Here is an 18,772-nt window from a genome sequence, read left to right as displayed (position 1 = left end):
ATGAAGAGTTGGTTGCAACCTTGAGTGAGGTGAATACTATCCAAGGGAAAGTGAAAGGGTGGTGGTATGTCACTTGTGTCGCAATTCATGTTACTTATGATAGATAAATCTTCAAAACCTTTAAAGAGTCAAAGGATGGGCATGAGATCCAAATGAGGAATGAGCATAGGTCCAAGGGTTCGGGCAACTGGAATGTTGATCTTTACTTCAAATTTGGAAATAAGGTTTTATTGACCAAAGTGTTGTATGTTCTAGATTTGAGTAGGAATCTTGTGAGTTGGCAGTTGTTAAGCAAACCGGACATCAAAGTAGTGTTTGAGCCCGGCAGGCTAATTCTATCCAAGGGTGACTACTTGGTGGGGAAAGGGTATGTAACACCCAACATTTTCATAATAGATTTTTTTGTTATAAATCAGAGTTTAAATACATAAAATGTATAAGTTTACAAATTTAAGAAATAGTAATGGAAAAATAGTGCTTAAAACATGATTTTATGTTATTAACGAGATTAAAGAGAGATAGAGAGAGAGAGAGAGAGAGAGAGAGAGAAACTTGAGTATTCAAGTATTGGACCCAAATATCATTTAATTTAAATTGGGGATTTTTATAAAATTAAGAAAGTGTTGCTAAAGGGCTTATTTGAAAAGAATTTTAATATTTTGGGGTCCAAATGTAATTTAAAAAAAAGGCTTCAGCCTTATTTTCCCATAGCCTCTCTCTCTCTCCCCTCAAAAATTTCGTTTTCTTTCTCTCTCCTTCTCTTCCTCTTTCTTTCACTCTCTTTTTCCTCTTTATGTGCTACTGTGTCCGACGACGAACGACCACTTTCCGCCCGCCACATATAGCAACGCGCCGGACCGTTGGATTCAGAGCCCTCTGAACTTTCGACCATGCGGGAATTTTGATGGCACTCACCGATTAAACACCTCAATCGATCGATTTAAGTTCAGCCACCGCACGACTTCAAAGTTGCGATTTGGCCACCTCGGGCATATGTTTGCCGATTCGTCACCACCATCGTGTTCCTCATGTTGTGGGCTTCAAAACCCAATAAATTGTTCCTACATCTACCATAGTTGGGTGATGGGCCCACCACGAGCCACCGCGATCCACCGTAGATCGACGGTCAAAACTTAGTGTTCAAGGTTCCGGAGTTCGTTTTGAGTTTCAGAAAATCATCATTTGACTTATTGTGAAACCCGATCATTGTGGTATAATTTCTTCGACCTATATTGTGATTAATTAGAATCATTGTTATTGTGTGTACCTATAGTATATATTTATATATTCTTGATATATTGAATATTTTTCTGTAATTATACTGGCTGTTTGGGATTATATGTATTTCTGATACAAGTTTTGATTTTGGGATTGTCCATTTTACAGCCGTTGTGTTGTCCAATTTTATAGAAAATATTAGACTTTAAATAAATTATAAAAAGACATATTTAATTGATTTTCTATTAATATGGAAATTATTATGAAGAGTTCATTTTTATAATTTATTTTTATTATTTTGTTTGGTAAATCAAGAATATAATTTTTATATGTAAAGTGTGATTGTAGTTAAACTATTATTTAACAGTTATTATGGTGTATTAATATTTTGGTTAATATTTGAATACTAAGATATAAAAAAATATATATTTTCATACAGTTATTGATATTTGTAAGAACATTGAATTTTGTAGAAATTATATTTATTTTATCAATGTGATCGATTTTATGGCTAATTAATATATTATATTTATATTGTTATCATTATATCGATTATTACAATTTTATGTTAAAAATATGATTTCTTTTATAAAATGATTATTTGAATATATACATTCACACACATATTGTTATTCATGTATTTTGTTATTAATATTATCAATATGTTTAAAAGTCTTTTAATATTGAAATAAGTTTATTTATAGACGAAAATTATTATTATTAATGTATCATAAAAGTACATTATATTATGAGCAAGGTTTAAAGCAGTGTTTTGTAAAGAGGATTATGATGCATGAAGAGTATTAGCATTATGATGATGATAATAATTATTATCATTTGTGTGGTTTCTGGTATTGTTAATATACACCATTAATAGTGTATATTTACGATTTTGATAGAATTTAATAAATGATGTACTTTGAATAGGATCTGTATAGATTGGATTGATTGACTCTTGGTGAGCAGTTTTAAAATAAGCTAAGGACCTAAGGTAAGTAAATTTCACATTTTGTGCTTAAGTGATATGCATGACTACATTGATTGTGTGTGTCTGTTGTGTTAAGTATGGGATGAAGATGCATATGATGAGTATGTGATGAATGGTTATATGAGTTATGTGTGGTATGTATATCATAATGGATTATATGACATATAATAGATGAACTTCGTGATATGTGAAAGTTGTCTTAATTGGTTAAGTTTGATATGAGTTATGTGCAATTATGTGTTCTCACGTTGACGAATATGTGGATTACCTTCTATGTTCATGATTTTGTTACATGTTATGATATAAGAAGCCTTTAAGCTTTTAGGCTGGAAACCTTAGACCTGAGCCATAGCTCTACGTTAATGAATAACAATGCCACCAGCCCAAAGCTTCATGTATTATGACTAAAGATGTTTTGAGTTATATGAGATGTGATACAATGCCTTGATTGAATACCATCAAACATGAACATTTGCATTTCAGCATCAGCATCAGCATGTATGCATGGCATGTACAGTTATGTGATACATTATTATGTGATATAAGACCATGCATAAGAATATAAGAAAAGTTATGAAATGCCTTGAAAAGTGTTTTGTAAAGTTAAACATTGTAATGACACAAGGCTTAATCAAAGTGATAATAAGACGTTTAAAAAGGGTGCCACTGTATCGATGAAGCAATTAAGTAAGTTTAGTAAAGAAGACGGAGGTCTATAAGGCTTATAGTGGCTGCCCACTAGTGTGGGATAGGTCAGAGTTGACCATTTAGATATGTTTTCCATGTTCCTGTATTTCTCCTCCATTTATATGTGTAATAAGTATGCCAGCTATGACAATGATGAAATGAGTAATACAATGAGCCCAGATGCGTTGATGGCTAGCCGGAGGAGAACCCATGGGATTTCATATTATATATGTAACAAGACTTGCAGGCAATGGCTAAATCGAACAATGTGCACATAAGATAATAGGCCCATAACAATGTGAAAGTAAAAAGAGAAAAAGCACAAGAGTAAAGTTTGAAAGTGCATGAGCAATAAATGAAATGCATAAGTATGTAAGTCAACATATTAGTATATGTGAACTTCAAACTCATGACATTCTTGTGTATGTGTATGCATAAGATTTACTTACTGAGTGTTAGCTCTTTATGTTATTTTCCAACATTTTTCCAGGTGTGACTTTAGATGTTGAGCAACTTGTGGAGCACAGACTCAGTAGCAATGCAATTGTGTTTTAGGGTTTTTCATATTGCTACATTTAAACTTAAAGTATTCATACGTGTAATAATTTCTTTTAATAAGTTTATATAGAAGTTTTAAATTTTTCTGTATTTCTTAGTATCATTTTATTTAATTCATTTGGTCAAGTGCTTAACATACTCGTAAACCTTGGAATTACGAGTATGTGGCAGACGTACCCTACCTTAGGGTCATCACAAATGGTATCAGAGCCTTGAGTTTGTAGATGTCGTATACTCGTTATGTTTTTAAATTTTGGGATCTGAAATGCTATTGAGTTCCACCACAAGACAAGCCACACATGAATGGTTAGTATAATCTATCAATATTTTAGTTAATGTATGTTAATGATGTTGTATAATTGTATTAGAAACTCGTTATGTGTTTGAGTTTCCATGATATAAGTATGAGTTTGGATTAAATGATTATTCACATACTTGGTAGAGAAACTGAAATTTGTTATTTATCTGAATGCATGCATTTATTATTGATGTGATAAATAATTGATGATTTATCGATGTCGATGTTTGGGTTGTTATTTGATATTCTCAAGCTTTGAAAGTGACCTATCAGTTCAGTCAGTATGTTAAAGGGTTAATATGTCAGGTTAGTGTTTTGGAGAGTAGAGTTTTAAGTTGTTGCTGAGAGCACACACAAAAAGAAACTTTAGTGAATTAGAAAACAGTAATATATATATATAAAGTACATAATACAATTAAAATTTTGGGAGTCACATTAAGGATTGGGGTTCTGGACACGTTCTACCTCGATGATCAACTTTCGTTGTTCAACTATAAGATTCTTCCCAGTAGTTTGAAGTGTCCAACATTTTTCCTTTATATCGGTTGAGTAGTTAGTCACAAGTTTCTTTAAAGACCCATTCTCCTTAACCAACTTCTCGTTCTCTGGAGTCAATCTCTTGTTGACCCTTCTAATGGTTAGCATCTCTTGTTTTTGCGTTTCTATATACCTTTTCAAGTGGTAAACCTATTGTGCTCTTGCAAGAACCCGTTGGCCTAGGTTTGAGATCGATGCTGCAACCTGAATGGTAAAGACTAAGGAATCTTTTACAGCTTGTAGGTCTGACCTATGAGATAAAACTGTTTGGTCTTTAGGGGTGAGTATGCTTTGACCTATACTAACGACCACCTTTTTATTGAGCATAATTGAATCCTCCACTGTGACAAGGCCAATATCAGAGTAAAATTTAGGAAGCCAAACTTTGGGAAATTGAGTCTTTTGTTTTGGGATGTTTACAGTAGGATACACCATTGACTGTGGTATGGGTTCATAAATTTTTGGCAAAGGTTTGAAAGTGGGTAGATTTGGCTCAAGTAAAGCTAAGGTTAGGTCTAAGTTCATCTGAGATGATGAGGATGCCATGTATTGCTTAGCTTGGGAAATGGAAGGAAGTAATAATGATTTGGTTTTCAAAAGCTTGAAATTGATAATGTGTGTGTGATGAATTTTATTTATAGAAACATGTGTTAAACTGTTGGGTCATTGGATCCTTGAATCGGGTTGTTTTCTAGATAGATATCGTAGATTTTATCTTGTCTATGTATTACACTATCCTCTCTGATGACGAAAGTCAAACTTATTAAATGTAGTCGACAAAGGAATCACTTCTATTGATTTTGTGATCCTGATTTGAACATGGAAACAATTTGTGAATTGTTGAATGAATCGAGGTGATAAATGTTAATTACTGAATTACTCTGTAGTCTGAATTAATTTCAACGGTTAAATTATAGTATATTAGCTGCATTATCCTGAATGTAAGTTAATGTATTACTTGTGTGAAGTGATGACTGAGTATTATTGGTATAGGTGTTGAAATGAGACATGCCTATCTTATTAGACATGTGGTAATTATTTGTTTTAGTAGATGAAGCGGTGGATTGGTCAGCCAAGACTTATCCCATGTTTTATTCAATGATGGGATACTAAGCTAAGTGTGTGAATTTCCTAGTGGCCACAGTTATTTACATTCTAGCATAGTATCAATATGCCTAATTATTATTATTATTATTATTATTATTATTTGATCAAGAAGAATAAAACTTCATTAATCTACCAGCAAAACAAACACACACATTACAAACCAGTCAAAACTACAACCAGTCCCAAACGGGACACCCTCCAATGCAAGCTAACAAAAAGACAACCAAGAAAAACTTACATGAGTAATCTATCTAAGAACCTCTGCTCAAGGCCAGAGAGTTTCCTATTTTTAACAATGAAAAACCTATACTTCATACAGTCTATTATATCAGAAGTTATGTTGGATGCTGTCCAAGAATAGTTGTAAAAAACACACCGATTTCTGTTCCTCCAAACTCCATACACCACAACTGCTAGCACAGAGAAACAAATGTCAGCTATCACACCAGACCGCCTGTTAGCTAGCCAAACCAATCAGCTAGAAAAGTCTATTGGCCAAGCTTGAAACCCCATCCAACTAAAGATTAATTTGATAACTTGCCTTGACAGATAGCAATCAAAAAACAAGTGACCATGGGACTCATTAACCACTCCACATACTGGACACATCTGAGAATCAATCCTCACTTTGAACCGGACCAAATTATCACAAGTTAGGAGATAAGCATTGACTGTTTGCCATAACACAAATCGATGCTTAGGCAATGACAGCCTGCACCAGACAACTTTGTGATAACCTACTTGCTGCTGGCACAGAGAGCTATTATACAACTGAGACGATTGAAATTTCCCTGCATGACCAGCTGCTATAATCTCTCTATAGGTGTAGACTTCCCTGAGTTTACAAAGCATTCTCCAGTACCAACTTGTGTCTTGTGGAACCTGATATGACCAGAAAGCTTCCCCTTTTAAATAAACTGCATTAATCCATTTAACCCACAGCAGGTTCGGCTTCTCAGTGATAGCCCATATGTACTTTGCTAAAATTTCTTTGTTCCAAGCTAAGCCATTCTTAAATCCCAGACCACCATAGACTTTAGGGAGACAAACTTTATTCCAAGAAGCTAAGTGAATTTTATTTATGTTCCCATTAACTCCCCAAAGAAAGCTACGACATAATTTTTCAATCTCCTTGATAATGCTCTGCGGAAGAGTGAATATCCCCATCCAATAATTCCTAAGACCAAATAAAACTGAGTGAATAAGCTGAATTCTACCTGCAAAAGATAGGTGCCTACTAGCCCAACTATGAATTCGCACTCTAAACTTTTGAATTATGATGTCACAATCTTCATGCTTCCATTTTGTGGGTCTCATTGGCACCTCAAGATATTTAAGGGGAAAAGAGCCTTCGGTCAGTTGTAACTCAGTAGCCAGCCTCTGCCTTTGTTCAACAGGAACCCCTCCAAAATATACATGAGACTTGCTTGTATTGATTTCCAGCCCAGAAATAGAATTGAACTCCTCAAGAGCTTCCTTCAGCACTTGAACCGAAGCTAAGGTGCCTTTGCAAAACAAGAGTAAATCATCTGCAAAACATAGGTTAAGTAAATTCAAGCTTTTACACATCGGGTGGTGTCTAAAGGAAGAGGCACAAGCAGCCATTTGGAGCCTCCGAGTTAGGTATTCCATGATTAAAACAAATAAAAGGGGGGACAAAGGATCCCCTTGCCTAAGCCCCTTTTCACCCTTAAACTTTCCTTGAACCCTTCCATTCATGAGCAATAAGTAGGAGGTATTAGTCAGGCAAGTCATAATCCATTTTATAAATTTCTTAGGGAAGCACAACTCAGATAAAAGGTCACCAAAAAACCACCAGTCGATAGTATCATAAGCTTTGCTTATATCTATTTTAATAGCACACCTTGGGGAGGCAGCTGATCTCCCATAATTCTTGATAAGGTCTTGAAAAATCATTATATTGTGAGCTATTGATCTGCCTTTTACAAATGCACCCTGATTAGCTTGAACCAAAACAGGTAGAACCTTAGCTAATCGAGAACAAATTAGCTTGGAAATACACTTATAAATGGTAGAGCAGCAAGCAATCGGTCTATAGTCACTAGCTCTTGAAGGATTCTCACATTTGGGGACCAGAGATAACGTGGTGTCAAGGAACTCCTCAGGGATTTTCCCTGTATCAAAAAACTGATTAATAGCTTGACAAACTTCATTCCCAACCTCCTGCCACATAACTTTTAAAAATCCTGATCCAAAGCCATTCGGACCTGGGGATTTAATGCAAGGAATGCTGAATAAAGCTGTTCGAATTTCCTGATGAGAAAATGGCTTTAACAAAGAGAGTTGCTGGTCAACATTCATTTTAGGACCCAGTGCTACACATTGAGTATTTATCTTCTGCTTAGCTGAACTAGGTCTTCCCATAATACTCCTGAAGTGGTTCAAAAAATGAGAAACCACCTCAGAAAAATTATCCACCAAACTGCCTTGCTCATTAATAAACGAGGCTATTATGTTTTCAACTCTTCGTTTCTTCAAGTAAGCATGGAAATATGCTATATTTGAGTCTCCCTTCCTAAGCCAATCTATCTTAGTTCTTTGCATAAAAAAACTGTGATACATCTATTCTTTCCTGCCAAATATTTCAACAGCTGTCTTAACAGCATTCTAGAGTGCTATATCACCAGGGAAGCGCTGAGCAATAAGACGGGCATCTTGAAAGTCAGTTTTAGCCTTCTGAAATTGAGAGCCAATATCTCCTATTTGATCTTTATTGAATTGTTTCAACTGATGTTTTAGCCTCAACAATTTATAATACAGAGCCTTTAAACCAGACCCCTGAGAAAACTTGCTCCAGCTGTCAATAACCACTGATTTGAACCTTCTATGGTCTGCCCAGAAATTATAGAACCTGAAGAGTTTGACCCCCTGAAACTCCTTAGTTTGAATAGAAATAGTGCAAGAACAGTGGTCCGAAATTATTTCCCATTTGAAAATTGATGTGGCAGTAGGAAATAAATCCTGCCATTTCTCATTAGCAAAAGCATGATCAATTTTTGAATAAATTTGAGCCTGGCCTTCTTGATTGTTCGTCCATGTAAAAAATGAACCTGTTTGATTGAACACATCAAGCTGAGAATTATTTAACCATTGAGAAGAGTCCACAATCTCAGCCTTGGAAATAGGCTTTCCACCGTCCCTTTCATTAGCCTTAAACACTGTATTAAAGTCTCCCAATATTATCCAACCATCAGCTGTACTCATAGGTAATTTGTGCCAAAGGTTCTTCCTTTCCTCCAACATGTTGCACCCATAGACAAACGTTACACAGAAAGGAAATTTTAACCCAGCCATTCGAACTTGACAGTGAACAAACTGACTATCTTCTTCAATCACAGTAACCTTAACAAAGGCCCTCCTCCAAATTAATAAGATTCTTCTTTCAGTAACTGAACTAGAGTAGTAATCCCAGTTCATAAACTTATTACTCCTCATCTCAATTATTTTTTATCCCCTCATTTTTGTTTCCAAAAGAGCACCCACTCCAATTTTATTCTTACTACACATATTCAACACTTCAACCTGCTTTTTCGGACCATTCAAACCCCTTAAGTTCCAGCTCATAACATTACAATTGTCCATGAGATGAGCAAGGATCACTGAAACCTCCTTTCCCTCTCTCAACCTGATCTTGCAGAACCACAAAATAGTTAGATTGAGGCCTCTCTGAATCAGCTGAGTCCATGTTTTCCCTCTGCTGTCTTCTATCTACCTTCCCCTTCTTATAAACCATCTTCTTAGGAGATTTCCAGACTGCTTGAGGCCTCCTCTGGCCCTTCTCATCTGTCGAGACCTCAACAGTCTTTTGAGTCTGATCAGTAGCCATTTCTGCATTAGTTGAACTCTTTTTTACAGAAGATATCCCAGCAGGTACCTCAACATCTTCCTTTTCCTTATCTTTCCCAGCCACAGCAGACATATCAGTAGCCTCCTTACCCTAGTCTCTCCCTATCGGTTCAGAGCCCTTTGAAAGAGAATCCTTCTGCATCCCCTGAACTTTCTGCTCCTTACAGCAATCTGCCATTGAATGGCCATACCCAGCACAAGCTTTGCATTTTACAGGTAACCATTCATATTCAATCCCTTGTTCAACTAACTGACCATGCTCGTTCAAAAATTGAATTGTCACTACAAAAAAAAAATGCTTTTAATAACACCGAAAATGTGTTATCAAAACATAGGATAACACTTTCTGATGTGTTAAGACCGACTATGTTATCGTAGGTCAGGGTACTTTACATAACACTTTATTAGTGTTATACAGATGTGTTATTGTACTGTCAACGATAACACAATTTCTGTGTTATTTTAATATATAGATAAGTGTTTAATTATGTTATTTATAGTCGATTATATAACACATTTTTTGTGTTATACTACACTTTAGTATAACACATTATTTGTGTTATATAATGAAGTTTGCATAACATAATTCTTTGCATAAAAAGTGTTATTGTAATAAATATTATAACTCAATTTTCGTATTATTATTATATTTAGATATGTTTAAATTCTCATTATATATTTTATATATATATCACTAATTTATTCTATTATATTTTAATTTTTTTATATAATTAAAATTAACTTTCTAATATATACTAGCATCATCAAACGAACTTGATTTTCAAATTACAAAAAGTAAGAACATTCAACATTGTATTAACAATCCACAAATTAGTTTAAAACATTCAACACTGTCATCAACAACAGTGTACATAAATAATGCTCTCTCTTTAACTCCAACCTCTACAACTCACTGAACTCTCTCTTTCTCTCTTCTTTTTCTCTTAGTGCTCTCTAAATTTGTGTACATAAATAATGATGCAAGGTTCACTTATATACGTGCACCAAAATACAAAAGAACCAACCCGAAAACAAAACTAAAAAATCAACTTAACTAACTCTGCAGCTGAACCAAAGTAAGTGAACTTGAGGAATCTTGTTAAAACAGTTATGGTCACTAGCTGTTTTAACCACTTTTTGATAGCCTAGATAACCACATTGTGAGACATACACAACAAATATGTTATAGTGATTCTTCTTATTACATGTTGACATAATTCTTTAGTACTAATAGTTTCTGCAACATGAGGTTTCTCAAATTTTCAGAAGCAACTAATGCAATGATAGCCACAACTCGATCATAAGAAAATAATGCAATGATAGCCACAATCAATTGCTTAGCATCTGACTCGGTACACCTTTAGCAATGATAGCCTGAACTTGAACGGTTGGCTGCTTTAGTGCAGACATTGAAGAGGCAGCAGCACTGAAAATGAGAAATAAATAATGCATGTTCATTAAAAAGTACTTGTGTAGGAGTTCAAAATACCAATTGTTAATGAATATCAGTAAATTTCCTGCCTTACATCTTCTATGAATTTGCATTTCCTTGAGAAAGAGAAAAAAGAGCAATCGTCACAGTAATAAGCAAGTTGGAAAATGGAAAATCATTGAAAAGAAAAAAAGAAAGAACATTGAAATATGAATAGATAAAAAGATGCAGCAGTGGCTCAGATAGAAACAAATTCAGTCATCAAGTAACAAATATATATATATATATATGAAAACACAATTTCCCAACATTTTCTACCTGATTAACTGCAGAATAAGCAGAGAGAAAGTCTAGATACCATTTGCCTTCAGGATCCCATATACATGATCCCTTTGCCTCAGAGAACACAATTGGTATTGGGTGATAGCTGTATTTCAACAGCTAAAAACTCTTAGACAAGTACTATATTAGCATTTAGAAACTGCTGCTCATTAGGTTGCTCTAGCAGAAAAAAATTAATACAAGGAAAACTATACATAAGATAATGTAAGTGCAAACTTCAGAACATCAAAATGACACAAGTTGAAGAACATCAAAAGTAAAGTTTCTCTCTCTATCGCTCTCTCTCTCTCTCTCTCTCTCAAACAAAGATTTGGCACTCATACAAATAAAAATTACAAAAAATCATATATTGGTCTTCACTTGCCAAAGTGAATATCTTAAACATAAGAGAATTACCTCACTTCATCCAGCAACTGAGTGGCTATTCATTTTCTTCTGTTGACAGGAGACACCAAAATTGCTCTAATGCCACAGACAGCCGGCACTGCTACCTCCTCGCAAACAACTGCACTACCAAGGTCTCCATCCAACAGGTTAGTATTACTAGCAGAATGAGATCTTTTCGCTGTCTCCCTCTGAAAACTAATATCCCCAAATTGGAGGATGGTTGGTTTGGTTCTTTGTTCTATTGTGTTAATAGCATCATTGTCTGCTGAATTTGAGATGACTTTGAATGCCTTCTCTATTGGTTCGGTAATTAGGCATCCAGCTACCCTATTGGATAGAGTGAACAATAAGACCTGCAAGAACAGTAAAACAAGTCTAATATCATGTTTAAACAAAACAACTCTAATTTCACATATCATCGACATTGAAGATTTCTTTTAAAAAAAATCATAAAAGCAAATGAAGCCTATTTAAGCTAACCTACTACAAAGCACATGCTTGGGTCCAAACAAATGCAGAACAACATTAGAAAAACCTTATAAGCAGAGGAAACTAATCACATCTTAGTACCACAAACAAAATAAGAAAGAAAAAAAATTGAAAATAATTTAAACAACATATCTAGACAAACTCTGGAAAATACAAATAGAAAACTAAAAGAAATCATCAAAATATCTATATCTTCAAAGACAATCATTTCCAGGTACTAAAAATTAAATCCATTATAGCCTTTGATTAGAACAAGCTATATAATTATATAAAAAAAAAAGTATGAGATCTCTACCAACCTGTACAGTAAAGAGTCAATATTGGTATTAGAACATATACAGCACATTCCTTTTCTAACATGATCCCACTTGGTGTCATCCTCGGCCAAACCACCCTCACCCTCACCCTCACCCTCACCCTCACACAACTCTGCTGGAACAGCTGTGAACGATTTATATGATTATGGTCCTTTCAAATTATATGTCAATCTTAATGGAAAAAAATCTTATTTCCAAATTAATTATAAGCAAAACTGGATCTAAATTTGTTGGTGTACCTTGTGAACAAGCTGGCCTATTCAGGGCAGCAGAGACTTCTTGCCTTATTGAGCGCTGCAACTTAAGTTGCATGTCCATGCAAGTTTCCATCATTCTTTGCAAGTTATTCATCCTCTGTTGTAGTCTATCCATGTCAATCCTCATGTCATTGATGATTTCCCACTCCTATATAGGAAAAAAAGATTAGCAACATAAACATCATATGTAAAAGAACCAAAATCCAAGAAGTGTCGAAGAGACATACACATACAATTCCAAATCGTTGATGCATATAAGTTATTTTCTTGAGTTTCTCCATTTCGATTTGAAATATTATCCTCGTTAGATGTATCAGAAAGACTGCTGCTTGCTTGAGCACAAACAGAATTATCCAGTCTAGAGAACCCTTCCCTAATTGAAAGAAAAGGATCCAAAATGTTTGAGCAAAAACCATTCATATCTTATACTATATATTTATTCAAGAAAAAAGAATAAAAGTAAAGTTATTGAGCTCTGAATTAGAAAATACCTCAGACCGGAGACTGTATGCCTTTGCCTCAATAAGCCTAATTCACTTTCAGCCACAGAAGATGAAAATTCTCTATGGATTCTTGTTGAGATCGTGTATTATGGAGATCTTGTTTATTCATTTCTCTCAACCAATGCAACCCCACAGAGCATGGATCAGAAAATCGAGATAATAAATGATAAGGCAGTAGTGATACAACAAATATGAGTAAATAATTTAAAGATTACAGACCAAAAAGCTACTGTGAAAAGTAAATTCTATGGTCCAGTGACGCTACCTTCCGATAGGATGAGTGGTACCCTTCTCCATGGCAGCTGCGACTGCAAGAGCTTCTTTCTCACAGTTCGGGATACAGCAGGTAGTCAAATTTGAGTTATTGTTTCCAGCCTGATGTCCATAAATTGGTTCAATTGCTTTGAATGCTAGTTTCCCTGACAGTGCAAATTAGGAAGGAAAAAAAAGAGCTGCATGAATAGGAATTCACAAGTTAACTCGAAAGTCAACCATTAAAAAACAAGAAAAAGAAAGAATATACATGGAACAGATCAAGTATTTGAATATTTTTTATCTTGACACCTTCTAGTTGGAAGACCAACTCAACATTTCTTTACAGTATATATATGCATGTAATATGTATTATATATGAACAACAAGAAGCAAATTTTTGAAAGTACTGAAAATTAGAGATGTTACAATTTTTTTTTTTTAAAAAAAAAGTTAAAGCTGAGCTCTGATTGAAACCAACAAATAAAAAAGGACCATTTTAAGGTAAGAGTAGGTGTTTCATAAAATTTTAAATCCCAGAATGGGGTACGTCAAGAGAATGTAATAGATAGTATTAGAGTTAATGAGGGCACTGTATAAACTAAATACTACCTGATGTTCCAAAGAATGGCCACTTGAAGAGAAATGGACCAATGAGAGCAATAGCTACAGACAAGACTACGACAACCTTGCTGTATTGCTCACCAAATTGGTCAAGCCACCTTTGAAGCTTTGGTTTATTCAAGCGTGCTTCTTCAGTCAATTGTACTATCTTGCTGAGTGCTGACTCTTTCCACGTTTTTGTAGCCTGAATCAGAAACGATTTTAACAAATTAAAAAACAAGAAAAGGATTTTTTTTTTAAAATATCACCATCTCATTTCTTTTAGCACCCAAGCACCTTCATCATAAACAAACAGACTACTGGCACCATAATCTTTATAAATTTAATAAAATTGCCAAATCCTCCTATATTCCTATCAAACATCATGCTTCCATTCATTTTCATGAGGTATTGGCAAATCAGTAAATTTCACTAAAGATTATAGAATAAGACATTGTATAATGAAAAACAATCGGTTTAAGCTATGATTTACAAATCCAATTATCAGAGGAAAACACACACATAAACATTGCACCAATTCTCCCTTCATTGTGTTATATATCTATGAGAAAGTCCATAAACATACCTTCACAATTATCCTACCATCCAAATCTCTTGTTCCACCAGGAATCCTGTCTCCAACTTTAATCTCTAAAGGTTTGACTTCACCCGTCGAGTGTTCGATAGTAATGGTTGCATTGCCTTGAAAAACTTCACAGTCTACAGGCACAGACTAATCACAATAACAACTTCTATTAAGTTGCTTTCATTCCAAGTATCAGTTAATCACAGTTTCTATATAAGATCCCTGTTATCTACTAATTAACATGATGAGTTAAAAAAAAACGCTTTGTAACTTACAATGGCAAACTAAAAGAAATGATTAAATTAAGTGAAATGAAAAGAACATAGACAGAGCTAGATCATCGCTAAATGAATTCAGAAAGCTACAAATATGTATGTATATATTTATATACGTATGTGTGTTTGTGTATTTTTCTTTCTTTTTCAATAACATCATCCAAAAATCACAATATTGATGAGTAACCACTTGACATCTATTACAACAGAGGATTAATGTTTTCACACCATAATTCTTAAAGATAGATAAACCCATTCATTTGATAGTCCATCACATTGGCAACATTTTCAGTCTTGAAATTGTTTTCAGACCATCATTCAAGCAGCAAAAAGCCATCCACATGATAGTCCAGGCACATGGATAGATTTTTTAGTGTTAAGAGATAGAGTAGTGCAGGTCAAGAACTCACATTAATGTGAAAAGTTTCAAAACATAACATGCATTTAAAGTTAATTGATCAACAGCTAGACTTTCACTAGGTTCAGAGAATATAAATCCTAAGAAAACAATAATCAATTCTATATTATACTCCTTTCACCTCAGAATTTGAACATTCTAGCTTACTATTCCAACAAACAAAACTAAAATGAATAAAATTAGCATCACATACCCCACCAGCTCCAACCAAAACATAGGATCCCACTTCTATATTATGTACAGGAACCCTTTTGTATGCCAAATCGATTGTGTTAGGAAGTCTATCTTCATTCATATCTAGCACAAGAGCAGATTCAGGATGATTTTCCTTCAACTCTTTAACATCAATCATTGAACGGCTAGTGAAGTACTCTTCAGCTGCAGTCATCCCAGTGTTATATAATCAATTTTTTTTCCAAAACAATAAGCTATTCTTAAATGTGATTGTGCATGGCTTACCTATATGAGCCAAATTAAACATGGCAAGAAGTAACCCTCCTTCTAAGGCATTCCCCATAAATATTGAAGCAAATGCCGCTAGAGCCATTAATACATGGATGTTAACTTTTCCACTACTAATGTCAATAAGAGCATCAAGTGTTGCAGAGACCTACATCCAAAGTTGAGTATATCGTAACTAATTGCTACTATAATCTTATATTCTTACGAACTAGGAAAACAATCAAACTCATATATAAACATACATAGTGTTTTTCACTTAAAAATACAACTGTTTCTACAAAGACAGGTTATCTCAAAATCAGTTGGCATTATGCTGTGAGAAAACCCCAGATGGTATAGCATATTGCCACCGATTAAATTTCAATTTATAACAACATTGCAATGGATTCTGTAAAGACAACAGTCAAATGAAAATCCCAGTTGATATAAACGTTACAAGTTATATAATTATGCAAGACCAACACAAAAATTGTGTCAACGGTCAACAAAATAATGCCAATACAAGCATGTTATAAGTTCAACTATAAATAATTTTACTCAAAATTCAAATTTTACCCCAACGAGAGGAAAAGCAACGAGAATGAAAGCATTCTGTAAAGGCTTCGCAACCGTCTTTGGAAGGAAGTTTATAAATTAATTATGTTCTTTTAACTTGTGCTGAAAAGCAACATAACCACAGTAAAACAAAGACCAAGGCAAGTGACTTGAGTGGAACTTGGAATAGTCCAAGAGAATGAACAAGTAAAAACTGGTACATATCACATGTATATATAAATCTCTTAAACACACAAACAATGACATTTTTAATTTCACAATAGCATATTATCAAATGAGTCGAATATAAGTTTATATCAATGAAGCAAGTCAATAAACAATCAAAACTAAGTTCTCATCAAAAAATAAATGAGAGAAAACGAACCCAAGTAAGAAAAAAGATGAGAACACTTACACGCTTGCATCCTCGCGACCCAGAAGCTTTACAGGGGTACCCGATCTCGGCGAAACTAAGCAACTCTCAGACAACTCATCGAGACCCATTATCCTACCGGGCCACCATGACCCGTTTCTGCGGCGGACCCAAACCAACCCGCCTACCGACGGGTCAACGCCCTTGTTACTGTCTCACCGGTGTTTCCCATCTCAACCAAACCCTCTTACCCAAAAAGAAAAACCCAAAAGAAATCGAACCCTGATTCACCCAAACAAAGAGCCAATGTCAACCCTCCATTTTCAACCGCCCCAAAGTCCCAAAAATCTCCCAGAGCCAGTGCCTAGCCTTCACAAACAAATGCACATCTTGTTTCTTGAACATGAAGGGAACCAACCAAAAATATTAAAAATAAAATAAAAGAAAAAAAATCAAATATCGATCTCGCATACAGCGAAACTCCAACAAAAAAATAATAATAAGCAAACCAGAAAAATAAATAAATAAAATTTTCAATTCAGTGGAAAAAGAAATGACCTTATACGAGGGTTTATAGCAAAGAAAATATGTATTAAAATAGGGAAAGAAGATATGGTATCTCCTTCCCTGAAAACCCAAACCTTGCTATAGAGAGAGGATATAGAGAGAGGGAGAAAGGAAAGATCGGGTGGGAGAAAAGTTTCTTTCTTCTTTATTTTATAGGTGAAAAAAGTAAAGAGACTATATTATAGTCAGACCAAAAGCTTGCTATTTCAATTTAGCGGGAGTTCCTAAAGGTGCCGCCTTTTTTTCATTTGGTTTTGGACTTTACCACTTTTTAACCATACTTACTATAATACTTTTTAAATAATATTATCTTCTTGTGTTATGGTAATAGGCGTTTGGTGTAGTGTGTCCTGGGTGGGTTATCATTGATTTCCATCTCCACCATAACCCTAGCAAACTGAACTCTGGATCGTTCTCGAGTAAACTTGTCCACCATGATTGGCTTACCTAAAGTACTAACAAGAGCACTAAGGCATTTGCTTCCCCAATATTGGAGACCAAGATCTTGTAGTCGGATCCAAAGGGGGACTGGCCGAATCAATCGAAATGCACTCAAATCTGGAGACCAGGGTCAGATAATCACTGGTTTCCTGTCAAAGTGTAAAATTCCAGTTTCCAAAACCTGATCCATTGTGGCTTCATCATTAAATTTAATCATTATCAAACCCATTGTCATCCTTGTTATCTGCACAATCCCTAAATGACCCCAAACCCTTTTGATAAACCGTTCAAACACAGCCAGGGGTGGGTTTGCTCCAAGCACCATGCAAATAACAGCAGAGTTCCAATTAGCCGACTGGCTTATGACTTCCTCTACATCCATTTGAGCAATTTTCTTGCCATCCTTAAACAATGGTTCAGTATACTCGAGTTTTTGGTCAGAATATGAGAGGTTACCCGAATTGAAGTTCTTCCAATGGCTCTGGGCTGAAGCTTGGAAGTCATCGGCATCCATGGAGTCTGCCCATCTAGGAGACGATTCCCTCGTTTTCACATTAGCTCCAATCACACTGGGAGTAGCTCCGTCACTTTCGTTTCTTCAACAACATAGGGCAAATCAGCCTTCATTTCATGACCATCCATCAACGTTGCCTCATCAACAACTCCATCCAACACAGCTTCTTCTTGGATTGAAGGCAGGCTCTCTGAAACTGATCGCGTAACAGGCTTCCTTATTGATTTCTTCCTCTTCGCCATGGAAGAGAGAGAAAACTATTATTATTATTATTATTATTATTATTATCTTTTTTATACATTTGGAAACAATTTTGATTTTTAAATGTTTTCTTAGAGAAAGAATGAGATTCAGGCTTTTCTAAACTGGTACCTAATGGATGGCCTATCTCACTATTTCTCATCCAAGGCAAGAAGTCGGTTTTGACAATGAAAGGGTTTCATAGAGACTTGGTTTTAAAGACTAATCTTCATTGGCTATACATTTGTTTTCTATTTACCCAATTTTTTTATGCCAATAAACTCTTTATTGAACAAACTTGTTGTTCAATTTAGCCTCTATCATCAAGGTATAACCAGTCAATTGCATCTGCTTTAAAATTGATTGTAAAAGATGAATGTCATGGATGTTTTCATGATGATTGTCTTTTTCTCTTCTTACGTTGTGTGGTATGTGTACAAAAGTATAGATGATGAGGATTCCTTTGTATTTTCGTATACATTCATTGTAATTTATACTCTTATTATAGCTCTTTTCCTTT

At 34.8% G+C, this 18,772-nt stretch overlaps 1 protein-coding gene and 1 long non-coding RNA gene across 2 annotated transcripts; both read right to left on the bottom strand.

Annotated features, from left to right (window-relative positions):
• Positions 1 to 10,056: 10,056 nt before the first annotated feature.
• On the bottom strand, positions 10,057 to 11,733 carry LOC133792798 (uncharacterized). The gene is made up of 3 exons (XR_009874280.1): positions 11,431 to 11,733; positions 11,011 to 11,119; positions 10,057 to 10,686 (listed from the first exon to the last, which is right to left on the bottom strand). It is a non-coding gene; the product is annotated as an uncharacterized LOC133792798 (long non-coding RNA).
• Positions 11,734 to 12,980: 1,247 nt separating this feature from the next.
• Positions 12,981 to 15,827, bottom strand: LOC133791778 (probable cadmium/zinc-transporting ATPase HMA1, chloroplastic). Its single transcript, XM_062229693.1, has 6 exons — positions 15,822 to 15,827; positions 15,581 to 15,731; positions 15,315 to 15,499; positions 14,429 to 14,575; positions 13,852 to 14,047; positions 12,981 to 13,406 (listed from the first exon to the last, which is right to left on the bottom strand). Exons 1-6 carry the CDS (start codon positions 15,825 to 15,827, stop codon positions 13,249 to 13,251), a joined length of 843 nt encoding a protein of 280 aa, XP_062085677.1. The 3' UTR covers positions 12,981 to 13,248.
• Positions 15,828 to 18,772: the final 2,945 nt, after the last annotated feature.

Source organism: Humulus lupulus, chromosome 7, assembly GCF_963169125.1.
Source record: "Humulus lupulus chromosome 7, drHumLupu1.1, whole genome shotgun sequence".
Classification (NCBI taxonomy): Eukaryota; Viridiplantae; Streptophyta; class Magnoliopsida; order Rosales; family Cannabaceae; genus Humulus; species Humulus lupulus.
The sequence above is the reverse complement of the archived record's forward strand: the minus strand, read 5'-3'. Positions and strand labels throughout refer to the sequence as shown.